Here is a 17,697-nt window from a genome sequence, read left to right on the forward strand (position 1 = left end):
ATCCATTCTTCAGCATTTCGCAAAAACGACAACCCTCAAGTCCCAACCCCAGCAAGCGCCGCAAGCACCTCCTCCCCTACTCCCCCCTTCTCCACCACCATCTTAATCATCTTCGACACGAGCGCGCGGGGAATCCCTCCCCTCGGCGGCCGCCATACACTCTGTCCTTGATCCTTCTCGCGCAGAGCCAAGATTTCCGCAGACGTGAGTGAGGGTCCGCCTGCTGTGATGCTGTTTGGTACGGCGGAGCCGGTGAGGCGCGATGGCGGGTCGATGGTGCGGAGCGCGACCATGTTCAGTGTATTGTTGTTGTTGCTGTTGGAGATGGAGGTGGAGGGGGAAGCGCTGATTGCTAGGACGGATTCGGCGACGGACAGCTCCTCTCTGCTCGGGTCGAAGATGATGTTTTCGCCTACGCTCATGACGAGCAGGGTGAAGGGGGGTTTCAGCGTTTGTGCTGCTGGCTCGCTCGCGCGAGGGTAGAGGTAGAGTGAGGCTTCCCAGTCGTCGTTGAAGAGAGGGTCTTCGTCTTTTTCCGAGATGAGAGCTGGCAAGCGCGTGGAGAGGAGGGCGAGGTGGGTGGTCAGGGACAGCAGGGGTAGCGGGTAGGAGAGCGGCGATGAGAGGAGAAAGACCTGTGTTGACAGTCTCATTAGCATCGTCCGCCATCCGAAAAGAGGGAATGCGAGCACCACGCACATCAACGTATAACCTCCAGTGAAAGCGCGCATTGATCCACAGCCTCTCCTTCAACCCGCCGTCCGCAAGCAGAGCTTCAGACAGCATAGCAGACAGAAAAACAGGAAGCGCATCATCGTCCCGCACGCCAGGAATCTCAATCGCAACCTCCAACCACTCCCCGCGTCCACGACTCTTCTTCCCTCGTTCCCCCAAACCAACACCACCACCATCCTCTTCATCCATATCAACATCCCCATCCCCAGCCTCCACTCCCAATCCCAAACTCCTCTCCACCTCCGCCTTCACCCCCACAACCGCCTCCGTCCCATCCGCAAAACAAATGCGCGCGCTCCCATTCGCCGAAGGCAGGATATCCGTCTCGGCGACCAGCGGGCGGAAGTCCGTGGGCGAGCGGCCGTCCGGGCGCAGAGGTGGGGTTTGCGAGAGGGAGGTGTGCAGGTAGGAGAGCTCGGCGGGGGAGAGGGGGATGTTGGTGAAGGGGGGCATGGTTGCTGTTTACTTCATGGTATGTGCGTGGGTGTGTGTGCGGAGGAGAATATAGGTGTTGGAGGTATTGTGGTGTAACGGAGTTGAGCTTGAAATTTTTGGGAGAATGAGAGCGGTTGGAAATTTGAGGAACGCGGTTGGAAGTGACGTGCCCCGCGATCGTCACCAGCTTCATCTTCACGCCTGAGGCATCACATCAACCAGATACACGAGTAACAACCACGAAATGAAAGAAAGCAGATAGTGAAGGGTCAAAGACCGACACAACGTGTCTCTTACGCTATACAGATATCAACATAAGTCTGCTGTACAGCGTACAAGTCCACAATCTCGAACCCCTTCCTCTTCATGCTCCTCCGCCTTGCCCTTCCACCAAAACCAAATAAATGAAACAAAGTCCACAGCAAAAGCAACAAAAACAAGCGCATTTCTCGCGCTTCTCGGGTATCTGACAGCAAGATGTAGGGATAGATGATGTGCCTTTCCGCAGATCGCAGACGAAGGATGGATGATAGATGATGACGGGATTCGCTGGCCAAATGTTCGTCGAAAAGTAGTAGGAAACAAAAAGTTGGGATGCCAAAGGTCGCTGTGTTGCTCCTTGTCCGATGCGGATGAAGTGAAGTGCTGGGTTGCGTTGATTCGACTGTACAAATCGCTCGCAGTCGAGAGAGAATGAGTGTTCTCTTCGCCGGCGGTGGAGTATGAATGAATGCGTCGCTCAAGTGCCGGAGATGAATGGAGGCCGTGGCGAATCCGATAAAGACGCCAGTGGAATGCAACTGGTAACATAGGAGATGGCCTCGGGCGATGCGAGGTGCTGGTGGTAGCGGAAGGATCTTCGGTGTCTATAGTAGACATCATCGCAAGACGCTCATCGGAATGCCTGTTGCGTGGCAAAGATGCTGGCCGAAGCCGCCGCGGCCCAGTCGTTCTCGTCGTAGGGAGGCGTGGGCCACTGAGGATTGACCGATTGATGATTCTTGGCTGGCGCACGCGGGATCGGCATCGGCTGAGTGGGCGCGTAATCATGCGAGCCTCCAAAACTCACGCCATTCATGTCCTTCGAGGTCGATGGCGTCAGATAGGGAGTACTGTACGTAGCGCCGCCAGAGAAGAGAGACTGCGATGCCGGCTGGCTGATGTTGTGATGCTTGGCCGGAACCTTGGGCACGTCGTCCAGTCGTCGCGCAGCGGTGTGCGCTGAATGAATCGCCTCGTCCAGCAACTCGTCCTCCTCGCTCGGCGTCTCGTACTTGTTCTGCGGGGGGTGTCGAACCGACCGACGGTTCCGGCTGAACATCGAGGTAGTCGATGGCAATGCTGCCGCCGATCGCTCCTCTTGCAAGGATGCGTGTCGGTGGAGTGCAGGGCTGCTCGCCATCTTCTGAGGTTGTCGTGGAAGCGACGGTTGCCTGACAGGCGGCTTGACATCAGCAGCAGCGTTCAAGTTATGGCGTACATTGCGCAAAGCCCGATCGAGATCGGCAAAGCTGGAATCGAAGGCCCTGTCATCCCCGGCGGGAGCGATGGCTTGTCGGTTGCTGCTCTGCCAGGTTCCGCGTCCAGCGTTGGCCTCGATATCCTCGGCATTGGGAGAGTTGGGACCTTGGTAGCGTCCAGAGAGTCTCCGAGCACGCTTGCGCAGGTGCGAGAAGAAGCCTTCCTTTCCACTGCTGCTCGTCGGAGACTTCAGCCCGTTGCCTCCATTCAAGATGCGCTCTGCCTCTTGCCTGTGCATATCGGCATAGTGATTCCCAGACGAATTGACAGACAATTGTCGACCAATCTTCCGGTGGCTCTCCATCGGGACTTCAGCAGGCTTCGTAGTTGCCTGCACGGTCACTTCGTCCCGGAGTGGTGAGATGGGACGGATTGACGGCAAGATGGGAATCGGCGCAGGATTGCTCTGCAAGCCGTGGCCCCATGTTGCGCGCTTGTCGCTAGGATTTCGGATCCGCGATGCTGAGGGTGCAGCATCCACAGTGTTTGCATGCACAATGGCAGATCGTTTAGGAGCTTCGAGGATCGGCTGAACGTGTGCAGGCACGGGTGGTGCTGGTGCAGACGACTCTCTCGCGGGCATGGATCTTCTGAACCACGACGACGTCTTGGTCGCAAGTGTCGGGACCGAGTCAGCGACAGACTCGTTCGTGGGAGTCATCGTCGATGCCTTTCGTCCCAGAATTCGATTACTGCTGTTGGTCTTCGGCCTCATCAAGGGGTCGACGGCATCGGCAAAATACTCGTGCTCGAGAGCCTGCTTGGAAGTCGGGCGGTGCTTCGGGTCCCACATCAGGCACCAGGTCACGAATTGCACAAGGCTGGCTGGCCATTGTGGTGCTGGCAGGACGGTGGCCAGCGAATGAGGTGCCATCTTGGGGAAGGAAAACCCGAGTCTCTGTGCAAGCTTGATGCCTTCTCTCCATTCACCACCGCCAATCTTCTGCCCATGCTTGTTGACCCAGTTGCTTGGGCTGCCCATGATCTCACATACTCTCCACACCTGATCGACCTCGTTGCCACCAGGGAACAAAGGCCTAAGTGTCGCGATTTCCACGGCCATGGCGCCAATCGCCCAGATATCGACGGGTGCAGAATACTCCCCTGCTCGCAAGAGCACTTCCGGCGCACGATACCATCTCGTGGACACGTATGTTGTGTATGGCACTCGCGAATGCATTTCACGGGCCAAACCAAAGTCTGCAATCTTAATCGAGTAGGTTGGTGGCGTTGAGGGAGGCGTGATGAGGGAGGAGTATCTCTTGAAAGCGTTGCCAGTTTCCGAGACGGACGTAGAGACGAGAATGTTCTCCGGCTTGACATCACGGTGGAAGAAGCCGTTGTCGTGGATGTGTTCCAGACCAGATAAGATCTGGTATAGTATACTCTTCACACTGGAGGCATCCAGCGGCTTGTGATCTCTTGCCTTCATGAGCTGGTATAAATTGCCATCCATGTGCTCCATGGCGATGTGAAGCTTCTTGGTGTAGGGGTCCAGGAATATGTCGTATGCGGGGACGAGGTGAGGATGATGGGGAAGAGTCTTGAGGAAGATGACTTCGCGAAGCTCCATGCATTGGGAGAAGTGTTCGAAAGTCTTCTTCATGGTCTTGACGGCCACCTGCAACGATATTAGCACAGCTTTGTCGGAGGTACAGCATTCCGACGCGTACCAAGGTGTTCCTCCGAACAATATGAGCTCCCGCCGTACGAGTCCTCCCAAGCGCGACACTTCCGAAGCTGCCATCTCCTATCTCTTTGAGTATTTCGAACTTGTCCTCTAGACATAAGGGAGATGGCGAGCCGGAGGGCCAGCCATGGTTGTGGTAGGCAACCGTCATGGTGTTTCGCTTTGTGGTGTGGGAAGGAGGGGCTATCGCGACATAGATGGAGTAGGGGATATGTTGGATGTATCTGGCAAGAGTCAGCATGGGACAGAGCAACAGATCCGAGACATCTCACCTGGTCTCTAGAGACTATAAGGTAGTAATGCAGGGACGGTCCGGGTAGAGGGCGAGCGGGTGGGGAGGAAGTATGAGACGCGGATGTATGTGTGGTATTATGCTTGTAGATGCGCTGAAGAGCTGCAGCAGATGTCGTGGCGGCGTAAATGGTAGGACGAAAGGAGCGTGAGTGTCGACAAGGCGGCGAGAGTAGGGTAGAGTCGAGGGAGCGAACGTCGATGTATGTTCGATCCCGGCGGTGCGGAACGAGTGAAGCGTTTGGCAGGTGATCAACAGGGACAGTGCGTGAGGTTACAGGCGCGGCCGGGGTGCCTTGAACGTGGTGATCGGGGAGGCACCGGTAGCTGCAAAGGTGCAACGGAAGCTCGTTTCACTGACAGTCGCTGTCGCCGCCACCGAGATAGAGTTCGAGATCCTGGTTTGACAGGGGACGGGGAGAGTGTCCAGGTTGAAGGGCAGAGTAGGAGTAGAGTCGGGGTGGAGTGGAGTGATGAGTGAGCAGGCGCGGAGCTCGAGCGCGTGTCGAAGACTGAGACACCGCTCGTGGGCCCGCGTGTGGTGTGATGCGGAAAAGGAACCAATGGTAGGGATAGTTAGTGGTGTTGGCGGCCGAGCGATTGGGGCCCCAGACGGTAGATTGCAGTCCAGGGCTTTGCGGAAAGCGTGAGGCGTGGGTGACGTTGGGCAGAGACTAGAGGTGCCGGGCGGCGAGTGTTGCCCCTTTAGTTTAAGATGCGCGGATGCGCTAGCGATGATGGGGAGGAGGAAGAGGATGCGGCGGCGGGATGCTAGTGAGCGCGGCGAAAAGGGGAGAGGAAGGAGGATAACAGGCAACGTCGCGCGTGGTGATTCGCGGCGCCCATCAATTCCATGACAGCAGCTTGGAAAGGAAGGAGCCGTGCATTTAGAATTGGGCCAGATGGACGGAGAGGGGAAGGCGTGAGCGAGGAGCGGCGATGGGGCAGCAACGGGCGGGCATGCGCTTCCGCGAGCGACACAACGGGACGTGCAGCAAGTGCGCGGATGATGAGATGAGTTGAGACTAGGCGGTAGGCGCAGGGGCAAAAGACTTGACGTTGGAATCCAAGGGTGCAGGGGAAGGGAGGGAGAGGCGCGCCCGCCCGTGCCTGCCCGTACCCGTAACTTCCCCAAGCTTTCGGCTCCCCCCCCCCTGGCTCCTTCCTGTGATGGCCACTTTCCCCTGCTGCAGCCCGCCAGGCTGCATGCAGGAGTGGAGACGAGGTGATTGAAAGTTATTTTTGCTCACGCCAGAGACACATCGCAGAGAAAACAGCAGCGCCCATAGCATCCCCATTGCAAACATCGTGGGGCACCTTCGACCATCGGGTGACGCGTGGTTGCGTGTCGGGTGATAAACAACACATCCGTCAACAATTCCGTGATTCCGTCCCAGTCGCGTCCCCCGCCAAATCCTCCGATTGGCCATCGGCGCATTTGTTGCTTCCTGGCCGCTTCGCCTAGCAACACCAACGACAAAATGGCGAAAGCATGGCAGAAGCATCGCGAGTCACGATCCGCCTCGCCAGCTCATCACTCCAACACGCTCCGCTCCGCTCATGGAATTGATTGATCACATCGGAGAAGCAAAGCAACAGCGCCGGTCTGTCGGCCCTGTGCTTCCTGCACCGCTAGCGTCGTCCGTGCCTTGTTGTTTCCCCTGACTACTGTGCGCTAAGCTGCAGCCTCATTGGCTTACCGCGGTGCCGTTGGCAGCCAATTAGCTCCGCAATTCCGGGTCGTCTTTTTCAAATCATCGCCAGGACGTGATCAGTGTGACGAAAAGCCGTCGAGGGATTCATCACAGCCCGAGGACCTCAACAGAATTCACAGTCTTGGAGAGATGGAGGTGGCATACGGGCAACGCGCTGTAGTAGACCCCAATAACCCCTCTCATGTCAACACCCGCTGCAAGATCACGCATGCTGTCTGCAGACGATCTGCACAAATCCCTTCGGATGCTCATTCCCGCCGCCCACGCGAGACCACATGCAGCTGCCCTGTGCCAAGCGCGGACTCAGTCGCCCGTCATGCCAGTATACGACACGTCCAGTCTACGCGCATCGCTTGAACTCCCACCCATACTCAAGATCAATGGAATCCAACTCAAACACGGCCCTTCCCCTTCTAACAAATCCTATGCTCCGGAGGCCTCCAAGGCACCCCCAACACCTCGAAAATCCGCTTCTCGTCCCTGCCCTCCACCAACGTCCCCTCGCTCAGCTTCTCCCGCCCCTTGCCGCGGATGACATCCTTGTACAGCCCGCGCTGATTGAGGCGCATGCCCTTTGTGCTGGCCAGTAGTCGCAGCGAACGGTTGAAGATGTCATTGCCGGTGAAGTAGATCAGTGCCGCGCCTAGTTCGTCCGAGGGGACGAGGAGCAGATCGATGCGCCGCCAGATGCCGGTGCTGCTGCTGCTGCCAGCGATGCACGAAGCGCCGTGCCATTTGCTGCCGTCGTCGCGCGACGTCGCTGCCAGCTCGGCCATGAGGAATCTCTTTGCGAACAGCTTGGGAACCAGTTGGTCCAGGACTACTTGTCTGATGTGCGGCAAGTCCGTGTTCGGCCGGGTGATGATGCAGTCAATGTCGCCCGAATCTTTCGCGCCTCGTCGATATGAGCCGCCGACAATTACGTCGAAAGCGGGATCGATCTTGTGCAAGGCTTTGCGCACCGCATTCCCGTGCTGTTCGACTTCGGCGCGCGGGATGCGCGAGTTGAAGTCTGCGTAATGGTCGATCCCAATGCGCTGGTTGGGCGTTAATTCCGCTTTCTCCACCAGCTCGTCGAGGGTGGTGTAGCCGGCGTTGACCCATTTGCTCGCCTGCGCGAATCCAGCGCCATACACCTGCATAAAGGTCTGCAGCACTTGGTCTTGCGGCTCGGCTTTGGCGTTGTCCAGGCGTCGCAGGCGATTGGTGTAGGCAATCTCTTCGATCTTGGAGGCGAGTCTTCCGCCGATCTGAGGTAGGGCCAAGGCCTCCTCTCGTGTCCAGACTTTGGTCGGATGGTTTCGTAGGGTCGATATGGCCTTGCGATATGCTCTCGTGCGCCACTCGTCTCCAACTTGATTGTAGTATTCCGCCATTTGCTGCAGAATGGCAATGGTGCCAACATTGGGGTTTTCGTCGGAGCCGGTGTGCTTGTGCATGCATTGGAATTTGGCTTGATAGTTCTGGGCTTTGCCTTTTTTCCGTCGGTCGAGCTCGGATCCTGCTGGTGGTCTTTCATCGTCCGTCGCTGGGCCGTCAGAGCTCGTCGGCCTGCTGCCCGAATCCTCTTCCATGTCTAAAGGAACGTGCCGCAGATCTCGAGCTTGTTTCAATGCTGCATCGAACTCTGCGGTACTTTCGATCGGCGGCGCACTGGGGTTTCGATCCTCCTCGCCCTCACCATCTTCAGTAGACACAGTGGGAGGCGACTCTGGTACACGATCATCTTGCACAGGCGTTTCCGGCTGACGAGCCCGCACGGAATCAGGAGCGGGCTTCAACTTTAACGAGCGATCTGAAGAGGCTGATGATATGGGTGGTGCAGCGGCAGAAAGGTCGTAGCCTCGGACTTTGAATTGCGGTTGACGAGGATCTAGCAGTCTGCAGAACGTGATGCATTCGGCAGGGTAGTTCTCGGAAACGAGGGCAATGTGTGGTGGTAGAGCGTCCTTTTTCAAGTACTTCAGCAGAAGGCCGTAGTCCATGCTCTTGTCTGCCACGATATGCGTTACGCTCTCGTTGAATTCCGACTCCCAGGTCGCTCCAAACTCGATGGCTTTGGCAATTCTCAGTTTGCGTGCTGGGTGCTTGTCGCTATTGGGGAAGAAATAGAAGCGTTGACTTTTGAATATACGCTGATCGTCTGGGACCAGTCTGATCTCGCTGTCTCGCTTCCTTTTGCCGACGGCCTTCTTTGTGACTGCCGACGAAGAGGTGGTAACAAGAGGCGGAGGGCCTTTTGCTGTGTCGGAGGAGTCTGCACGACTCATAGCCGACAGCCTTACTTGACCATTTGGATCCGAAGCACTTGGACCGATCGCACTCAGTGTCTTGAGTTTGTGGGCAGCGTTCATGTTGGATGGCACGAGATGGCTCTCTGATGCTGATCGAGCCAATGAGTTCTTCTTGTGGTTTCGAGTGTTAGTTTTTCTCAGTTCTCGCTTCCTTTCGCGGCCTTTTTGCAGTGCTCTGATGGATGATTGTCTGCCAGGGTCAGAAAGCTCCTCTTCGTCGCTTTGAAGAGCGTCACGCAGGCCGTCGAAGAGGGCTTGTTTTGCTTTGAGACTCTTTTCCGCGTCATGATCGACTTTGTCCATCATGGCCAATGCACGTACGCAAGGCACAATCGACAACCTCATGCAAGGTCATCCTCAATTCAAGTCAGCTTGGGGATTCTGTGCGAGCCTGAATGTGGACTCGCGAGCAAGGTGGAAGTATCATCGTTCCACACCGATTACACCAAGCAGGCAGCAGTACGACGATATTCAGTGCTGCCAATCATAACTACGATAGTCGTGTGACAGCGCTATGAGAGTGGTGGAACTCCATGTGGATGTGAGGTTGGTGCCTGCATGTGCCCCACCTTCCTTCGCGCTTGCCCCACTTCGCAACTTCCACTTCCATCTTCATGTGATCGCAACATCACCCACGCGTCTCTCCACGACGGCACGCGTGTTCAGCCCAAGATGTACGCCGAGCAAGCCACCAAACTTGTCCTGGACGCCAAACGCCTCGCATCACTCCCGCACCTGCCGCCGTACGCAACGACAACAGTGCGCTCAGTAACCAAGGAAGTGCGCGACATCGAGCGGGAGAACAGCCGGCTCCTTGCCCAATTCACCGCCGCCAGCACGCAGAGCAGCGATGGCAGGCGCTTCGACCCCTCTAATGACCCTGGCACGGCGGCCGCGCTCCTCGTGAACCATCTCAGCATGCGTCGGAACAAGCGCTGTCTGCTCGCCTATCACCGCACCCGCACTAACAAGCTGGAGGAGATGTGCTGGAATGGGGCGGACGTGGCGGAACTGCAGACTAGTACTGTGCAAGTGTCTGCTGCTGGCGAGCCCAGACATGCTACCACTGCGAGTAGTCTGAGTGCGGAGGAGGAACTCTACGCCCATCAGTACAGCGATTTGCTCGCGGCGTACAAAGGCCAATGGACTGATATCGATCTGACCGGCAGTCTGGAGCCACCAAAGGACATCTTCATTGATGTGAGGGTGCTGAAGGACGCTGGTGAGATTCAGACGGAGTACGGGTCTATCACTCTTACGAAGAACAGCCAGTTCTATGTACGGCAGGGTGATGTGGAGAGACTGATTCAGCAAGGCTATCTGCAAAGATTGAGCTAAGAGCCGCTTCAACATGCGGTTGAACCTGTCCTCAGAAGGTATCATCCTGCGAGGAAGGAGTACTTGTGGCGCATTCTCCTTGCCACACACTGGAACACCCTTTCCCAATGGCAGAACGGCCGCGATACCAACTTCTGCCGAGCTGGAGTAGAAACGACAACATCCACACTCCAACAACATCACCATTCGCATCTCGACATACATTGTCGTTCCATTGCAACCGGTCATCTTACCAGTCTATCGCTTCTGTCGCCGCTTCCAGCATGAATCCTCATAACAACAACGTGCCGTCTGCCAAAGGCAAAGGAAAAGAGAGGCGGATTGATTCTATTGTGCCGGGCTCCACGCTGCAGAATTGGCACATACCTCGCCCGCCGATGAAACCACCGCCCCCTGCCCCTCCCAGGCCTCTTTTACCCAGACTGGACATTCCAGACGGCCGGGCACCCGGTCAGCCACCCGCACTTGACCCCGGGCACAACAGGGAGAGTGCGCATCGCCTTGGACCATATTTACAAGAGAGAGAGGAGCCCATGCAGGATGTACAACCCAGTGCCGCAAGCTCAATGCCCGCTCAGCAAATATGGGGATCCGTACCCGGCGCACAGCTCGCAGCAATCAATCAGACGACTTCTTTCGCACCCCAGGTACCGTAGCCAGGGCCAATCGGTGCGGAAGCTGGACAATATCCTGGCCAGATGGCGGCCCCCAGCTATTATTACCAGGTGCCCTACGGTCAGCCCAATCCTTACCATTCCGCGCAGCCCATTGGACACATATATTGCTATCCTGCGACTGGCGAACAAAACTTCCATCCCTATCCCGCGGTCCCAGGGGCTGTTGTTCCATACCAGCAGCACGCATGGCAGCCGACGAGTTCCAGTCAGGCACAGGGGTTTCATCAGGCGGTTGCCGGACCTTCGAACCCGCCGCCGATGCCGATGCCGATGGGCGGAGCGTCGAACGACTTCTCACAACCTGTTGGAAATTTTGGCCATCCGTCCGTTGCGAACCACGCTGGACTTCCTCCCAACGAAGGACAGCCCCTCCCACCCTCCAAACCGCGGCACCAAGCCCCACCACCACCACCAAGACCGAAGATCCGCGACCCTCTGGCTCAGCGCCCCGGCGAAGGACTCTGGGACGTCGGCGAGCGCCTGCACCACCAATTGAACATCGACGAGCAGACCGACAGAGAGCTTGATCCCAACAATTTCATCTTCGACGGCCCCTTCAACAATATCTCTGGAGCGGAGATTGCAGACGTAAAGGCCCAGTGGCTCGAGAACACACCTATGGCAACACGGGATAGTCTGCGCCAGATCTATCTCTTGACCCTCGACGACAGGGGCAGGCAATTCTTCATCGACAACAATACGGACCCGCTTGATCGCCTGTACTTCGCCAACATCCGCCGCCACTATGCGCAACAGATGAATGACCGAGTGGTGCCGGTGGAGCGCTGGGCGTGGTTCCTCGAGGAAATCAGCAAGCAGACGTCCAAGGCGAAGGCGTGCTTCACGCAGCATCCGCACAAGCCAACGGCCGAGAGATACAACCACGACATCGAGAAGTTGCGCAAGGTGACGAAGCACGGGCGGTTGGCGCTCAAGCGATGCTGGATGTTTGGCATGGGCCTGTTGAACGTAACGGAGCAGTACGGGTGGTTGCAGGCCGCGTTCGGAAAGGAGGTGCTTGAGGCGCGGCAGAGACGGGATGCCGAGAGGCAGCGGATTGAGTCGCAGAGGTCCGCTTGGGGGTAATCAGACGCTGTCTCTGGTTTGATTGTGGCGTTGCGGTGGTGGATGGGATGAGGTTGTGAAATAGCACTATCGTTCCGAAGGCAGATGGCGGGAATCGTGCAGTTGCAAAGCGTCCAAATGTCCCGCACCCATTCTATGCCTTGTCATAATTGTCGTCATTCATGCATCTCCTCCTCCCCTCATCTCCACCCCCCAACCCGCCCCTCATCCCACCGCCCCTTCCTCTCCCTCCGCAAGAAAGCCAACTTCCTCCCCTCCTTCACCCTCTTGACAAAAGCCTCCACCTCAGCACTACTCGCCGCCCCTCCATTTCCCCCAGGAGAAACATCCTCCATCCAACTCTCCTCCACCCCGCGCACCAGATTCTCCTGCTCCCCCACACTAGCGCTCAACCGCTGGTACAGCGCCATGGGACTCCACTGCTGCAGCGCGCTCTCCGTCTCCTCGAGTTTGGCGCGGTGTTGGCGCTCGAGGGCTTTGAGGGCGAGCAGGCGGGATTGTGTTTGGGCGCGCTTTTGGGAGAGGGTTTGTTCGAGGGTGAGGAGGGTGTTGGAGAGATGGAGGTTGGCGTCGAGGAGGGGGGTCAGAGCGGAGTGGCTGGCGGGGATGGAGGGGTGGGTTGTTTGGGGGGCGGAGAGGAGGGATGTTTGCAGGGTTGTGTTGGAGAGGAGGTGGTGGAGGTCGGATGTGCTGCGGTGGAGGCAACGGTTAGTTCATGGGTGTAGGGGGATCGAGCTGCGGTGGATATACCTCTTGTCTTTGATGCTCTCGGGCAGCCATCCCGGCTCAATTGGCGGAATACTCAGCTGCTGCTGCTGTGGCGGCGATGCGTAACGTCGAGGCTGTTGCGAACTCGCGTCATATGCAGAGCGGCCGTCTAATTCGAGAGGTTCATTGTAGTTTGGTGGGGGTGGGGGAAGCGGAGGGCCTTGGTGTTGCTGTTGTTCGGCCGAGGAAGGTTTGGGTGGCGGAGCTGGAGGTGTGACGGCGTAGTATGGCGGAGTTGGCTGGGGCTGCGGAAGGGAGGTGGCATCATAAGACATTGTCTTCTCGCTGCAGTAAGAGAAGGAGTGTAAGTCATCGATGGAGGGGTTTGAGATGACGAGGCAGTTGTAAGCGATCCGCACTTCTGCCCCACCGTAGAAGCTGCATCGTGCATCGACATCTCCCTTTGCTCATGCACCACCGTTACACCGAAAACACATTCATTGCACTCATCACACGATTTACCCTTGGACTTGGCCTTTCCATCCTCACACCCAATCATGCCCCACGATCTTCACCCCCAATAACAACAAGCCGGCAATGCGGCGTAGGAGAAAGAGCCACCCCCTCTCTGGAGCGTTGTACATCTCCCCGTATTCAACATGGCAGCGAAGAAGGGTGGAGGATGGGGCTCCGTCTTCTCCAGCGCCGTAGCAGGCCTCGAATCCCGTCTGGACACCATCCTCGCCGAAGATAACGAGGCGTCGGCAAAGGCTCGCGCGGAGAGGGAGGCTCACAAGACGCTAGGCGTCCCCGCGGCGCCTTCGGACAACAGAGATGCCCGCACCCGTGCGAACGACAGACTGGCGGAGCGATTGGCCAAGGTTACGGCCGCCAAAGCATCCCCCCGAAATCAAAGCCCTGCGAAGCCCAGTCCTCGCCCCAGTCAGGATGGTAAAGAGGTCGATAAGCAAGAGGAAGAGGCTGCGACTTTGACAGAAGACGTGGCTGTGGAGGTCAAGGAAGAGCGCCCAGATGTGGCGTCGTCTGTGGAACAAGAGCAGGACGACGTGAAAGAGGAGCACTCCGCCATCCCACCCATCACTCTACCCCTCCGACCGTCCGTGGAGAGCAGCGCCCGACCATCAATCGACATTCCCCGATCCGAGGTCTCCTCCCGTCCCTCCACCGAATTCGCCAATGGCAGTCTGCCTAAATCAAGCATCGAACTACAAGCAGCCCTGGGCCAACAGCGGGAAGAAATGCACATCTACCTGGAGAAGATCGATGCTCTCCAAGCCAAGCTCACGTACCTCGCCCAACAAACTGTCGCTGCGGCGAAAGAAGTCAACGCTTCAAGTCCTGCCGGCAGCCAGGAAGGCAAACTGGCGGAGAAGGACGAACAGATCGCTCAGCTCATGCAAGAAGGAGAGAAGCTGAGCAAAGCCGAGTTGAGACATTTGCAAACCATCAAGAAGCTGCGGCTCAAGGCCACGGAGGAGGAGAAAATGGGGACTGAGACGAAGAGGAAGCTGGAGAGAGCTGAGCAGGCGGAGAAGGAGTTGAAGCAAAAGCTGCGGAGGGCGGAGGTTGCTGAGCGGCAGGCGAGCGACAAGGCGAAGCAGATCTCGGCGATCGAGAAGCAAGTTGATGAGTTGAAAGTCGATCGCGAGAATGCTTCCGAGCTGGTACGGAGCCTCACAACTCAATTGAAGGAGGCGAAGGAGCATGCCGAGCGAGTTGAAAGAGACGCCAAAGAGAAAGTAAACGAGGCCGACAAGGGACGCATCGCAACGCTTGAAAACGATTTAGAAGACGCGCAGATCGAGCGCAAGTTGGCCGAGACTCGTGCGGAGGCGGAAGTCAAGAAGATCCGCGAGGACCTCGAGGGGCAGAAGCAACGCTTCTCCGTCCGCGAACTGGAATTAAAGAATGAGATGAGCAGCCTCGAGACAAGAGTGGAGGCTATGCGCTCGCGAGCGGAGGAGGCGAGTGCGGATGGTGGTGTTAGTGGTGAGAGCAGCATCAAGTTGTTAAGACAGGTGGAGACGCTTCAGAGTCAGTATGCTCTTGCGAAAGAGAACTGGGAGACTATCGAGGGGTCCTTGAATGCCAGGCTGGTGGCTCTCGAAAAGGAGAGGGACGAATCCGGTCGACGAGAGACGGAGGCCAGGAAGCGAGCGAGGGAAGCTGCTGTGCGGGCAAGGAAGGCGGAGGAGGATGGGGAGAGCGAGAAGGAGAAGACGCGAGATCTGGAGGTGGACATACGAACTCAGAGAGAAGAGTTGGAGTCGCTTAGGTCGAAGCTGGAAAGAAGTGAAAGCAGCCAGACCGATGCCAAAGCAGAGCTCGAACGTCAAAAACAGCAGCTCGAATCCGAATTCGCGCAAAGACTCGAAGACGAAAGGATAAAGTGGCAGCAGAATCAAGCGCTCTCCGCTGCCGCCCTGCCGCCGCAGACGCCGACATCCCCTCTCACGTCCCGCAAGGCCTCAAACCACTACGACACGCGCCGCCCACTGTCCCGAATGGTAACGAGCGAACTCACCACCCCTCAATACACTCTCGACTCCCCCCGCCCCGTGAGCAGAAGAAGCTGGACCAGCGCCTTCTCCCCTCAACCCAAACTCTCCCCGCAACAACCCAGCCCACCCGTCCTCAGCCGGCAAGAAAGCACCTTCTCCCTCGACCGCAACAACAGCTTCCCCATCCAAACCCCCACCATCGAAATCGACACCCATGACCTCGCCCCAGACGAGGCCTTCGAGATGCCCCCCGCGCCAGACACGGGTCCGCAATCGCCCGATTTCAACGGCGCCACTTTCGCCGATCTCGTGTCTACTTCTACCGCTCCTACTTCTGGGCCGTCGGTGCAGCTTATGGAGCGCATGTCTGCTCTTGTCCGGCGCTTGGAGACGGAAAAGGCGGCAACGAAGGATGAGTTGCAGCGTCTCACGTCGCAGCGGGACTCGGCGCGCGATGAGATTGTGAGTTTGATGCGCGAGGTGGATGCCAAGCGTGATGCAGAGGCGACGATGAAGAGGGTGGAGGGGGAGATGAAGGTGTTGGAGGAGCGGTATGAGGCTAGCTTGGAGATGTTGGGGGAGAGGGAGGAGGAGGCGGAGGAGTTGAGGGGGGATGTGAGGGAGTTGAAGCGCTTGTATCGCGAGTTGGTGGAGGAAAAACTGGGGTCGGGGAAACCGGCGGCGAGATAGATTGAATAGAACTGTGAACTGCTATCTGTGAGCCACTTTGTCGGACTACTATCGCTCATCCCCGCCGTTCTTCAACTCTGACCGTCGCCTCCCTCCCATCAACGTACGTTCCTAATGTTCTCGTACCAGGCACAAGCACAGTCTCTCGCTTTATCCACTCCCCTTCCGCACCCGCTGCAGCAGCTTCTTCGTCATCGCTACTATCCCACCACTCGGGTGCGCCCCTCGCATCATTCCGCCCGGCGGGATCCCTCTCATTCGTCTCGAGTATCAGATTCAAGTCCAACGGCATGACGCCTAGCCGTTTGCCCACCGTGCCGAGCAGGGCGTAGATGTTGAACGTTTTCGGCACCTCTTCTGTCCAGTGTCGTTCACTGATCTGCGGCATCTCACTCGCAGCTAGTATGAAAGTGACGGCGACAAGTCTCGCGGCAAGACTGTTGGGCTCCACTTGTCCATTGGCTTTGCTTCGCCGTTGAATACTGGGCTCGCCGTATTCTTCGCAAAGCTCACGATATCTGGGATGTTTGGCGAGGATACCTGCTTCAGCTTCCTCCGAGGCCAGAGAGAGTTCTGCAGCTATTTGGCCCAGATAATACGTCTCAGCGTTGAGGCGCTCCTTTTCGGTGATTTTGGCGTAGTTGAGGAATTGTAGTTGCGGGAGGCGGGCGAGGGTCAGCATGTAGCCGTCTTCTGATGTTAACGGTTTGCCTTCCGCTGAGACGAGATGCTGGTAGAGGGAATTTCCTGTGACGCGGAGATGGGTGAGGTTTGGGAAGGTGTGCTTTGTTATTGAGTTGAAGAAGAGCCAAGTGTCGACGGCGTTGTAGGTGAGGTCTATTTCTGTAACGCTGAGTGCGAATGCTGGCTCAGCTTCGGTCGTGACGGTCTGAATGCGGTTGCGTCTCAGCAATATTGTGTGGAGGTGTGGGTTTTGTAGATGGCGAAGGTCGGAAAGCGAGATTAGCTCGTTGTCGGAGAGATCCAGTGTCGAGAGATGAGGAGGTGTTTGCAAGTGCAACGGGCCGGAAATTTCATTTGCTGTGAGAACGAGCGTCTCCAATTTTGGGAAGCGAGAAATGATGCCGTCGCGATCTTTGGGTGAAAAGAGCGTTGTAGCGAGGCTGAGGTACTTGACAGTGGCGATGACTGACAATGTGCCGTGCCCAGAATCGCCATAGCTGCCACCCACAGCGAAACGATTGCTATCGAGCGTGAGCGTTCTGAGTTTGGGAAACAACTTGCACAACACCAAGACCTCTTGAAAAGCCTCGAAGAGATTGCCACTGAGATCGAGCTCTGTGATGTCGGCACATAGATGCTGGATCGCGGATTTTTCCTCGTCAGATTGGAAGGCGTGTTTTATCCGCATGCGGTCCAGAACCAGAACATGCACGCCATGCAGACGCGATTGGCGCTGGGAGAACTTCTCGAATCCCACTTCCTCGGCTTGCTTTCCGGAGATGTAGACGATCTGGGCCTGGTCGGCGTGGTAGTCGGGCATGTACTTGTCTTTCAGCGCTGTAAGGAACGAGCGTGGCGCATCCCATGATTGGGCTGGCTTGACAAATGAAGCCGCTGTTGGAGATTTGCTGCGACCTGCACCGATATTCAGTGATCTGTGTTAATCATTCGGTGCTTCGGGAGGACATACAGTGGAAGTATCTCACGCCGGCGAAGGTGCCATCGTGTTTCCCGCGGGCAGGATCATCCCATTCGACTCCCAACCATGAGCCAGCCTTGTCTCCAACTGTACCGAGATATTGAACAGTACACGCTTGGCCTTTAAGCGAGAGGCGTTGGCCGACGTAGTATTCCGGTGTTGTCATCTGACTGACATGGTTTTGTAGATTTGCAGCATGCGTGTTGATTCTTGATCAGATAGTTCTCATGAATCAAGGCGAGGTGAAGTGCAACAGTGGCCCACGACTTTTGACCGCCAGAGTGTAAGAAGTTGACTGCCTCGCGAAACTTTTTGGACTCTTCCATTCCCTC

At 57.0% G+C, this 17,697-nt stretch overlaps 8 protein-coding genes across 8 annotated transcripts; 3 read left to right on the forward strand and 5 right to left on the reverse strand.

The window, feature by feature from the left end:
* Positions 1-35: 35 nt before the first annotated feature.
* Positions 36-1,188, reverse strand: BDY17DRAFT_308272 (ribosomal protein S5 domain 2-type protein; the record flags this gene model as incomplete). The annotated part of the gene is made up of 2 exons (XM_033735192.1): positions 36-635; positions 700-1,188. The coding sequence occupies 2 exons, from the start codon at positions 1,186-1,188 to the stop codon at positions 36-38; spliced, it is 1,089 nt and encodes a 362-aa protein (XP_033593496.1).
* An 874-nt stretch (positions 1,189-2,062) lies between these two features.
* BDY17DRAFT_246052 (kinase-like domain-containing protein) lies at positions 2,063-4,532 on the reverse strand (the record flags this gene model as incomplete). Its single annotated transcript, XM_033730689.1, has 2 exons — positions 2,063-4,312; positions 4,365-4,532. 2 exons carry the CDS (start codon positions 4,530-4,532, stop codon positions 2,063-2,065), a joined length of 2,418 nt encoding a protein of 805 aa, XP_033593497.1.
* Positions 4,533-6,800: 2,268 nt separating this feature from the next.
* On the reverse strand, positions 6,801-8,657 carry BDY17DRAFT_245823 (DNA polymerase beta-like protein; the record flags this gene model as incomplete). Its single annotated transcript, XM_033730667.1, has 1 exon — positions 6,801-8,657. One exon carries the CDS (start codon positions 8,655-8,657, stop codon positions 6,801-6,803), a length of 1,857 nt encoding a protein of 618 aa, XP_033593498.1.
* Positions 8,658-9,353: 696 nt separating this feature from the next.
* Positions 9,354-10,019, forward strand: BDY17DRAFT_246746 (uncharacterized protein; the record flags this gene model as incomplete). Its single annotated transcript, XM_033730755.1, has 1 exon — positions 9,354-10,019. One exon carries the CDS (start codon positions 9,354-9,356, stop codon positions 10,017-10,019), a length of 666 nt encoding a protein of 221 aa, XP_033593499.1.
* A 698-nt stretch (positions 10,020-10,717) lies between these two features.
* On the forward strand, positions 10,718-11,782 carry BDY17DRAFT_321680 (uncharacterized protein; the record flags this gene model as incomplete). Its single annotated transcript, XM_033736669.1, has 1 exon — positions 10,718-11,782. One exon carries the CDS (start codon positions 10,718-10,720, stop codon positions 11,780-11,782), a length of 1,065 nt encoding a protein of 354 aa, XP_033593500.1.
* A 179-nt stretch (positions 11,783-11,961) lies between these two features.
* On the reverse strand, positions 11,962-12,825 carry BDY17DRAFT_321681 (uncharacterized protein; the record flags this gene model as incomplete). The annotated part of the gene is made up of 2 exons (XM_033736670.1): positions 11,962-12,472; positions 12,533-12,825. 2 exons carry the CDS (start codon positions 12,823-12,825, stop codon positions 11,962-11,964), a joined length of 804 nt encoding a protein of 267 aa, XP_033593501.1.
* A 324-nt stretch (positions 12,826-13,149) lies between these two features.
* Positions 13,150-15,702, forward strand: BDY17DRAFT_245449 (TATA element modulatory factor 1 TATA binding-domain-containing protein; the record flags this gene model as incomplete). The annotated part of the gene is made up of 1 exon (XM_033730633.1): positions 13,150-15,702. The coding sequence occupies one exon, from the start codon at positions 13,150-13,152 to the stop codon at positions 15,700-15,702; it is 2,553 nt and encodes an 850-aa protein (XP_033593502.1).
* Positions 15,703-15,757: 55 nt separating this feature from the next.
* Positions 15,758-17,531, reverse strand: BDY17DRAFT_245977 (uncharacterized protein; the record flags this gene model as incomplete). The annotated part of the gene is made up of 2 exons (XM_033730679.1): positions 15,758-17,301; positions 17,357-17,531. The coding sequence occupies 2 exons, from the start codon at positions 17,529-17,531 to the stop codon at positions 15,758-15,760; spliced, it is 1,719 nt and encodes a 572-aa protein (XP_033593503.1).
* Positions 17,532-17,697: the final 166 nt, after the last annotated feature.

Source organism: Neohortaea acidophila (assembly GCF_010093505.1).
Source record: "Neohortaea acidophila strain CBS 113389 unplaced genomic scaffold BDY17scaffold_2, whole genome shotgun sequence".
Classification (NCBI taxonomy): domain Eukaryota; kingdom Fungi; phylum Ascomycota; class Dothideomycetes; order Mycosphaerellales; family Teratosphaeriaceae; genus Neohortaea; species Neohortaea acidophila.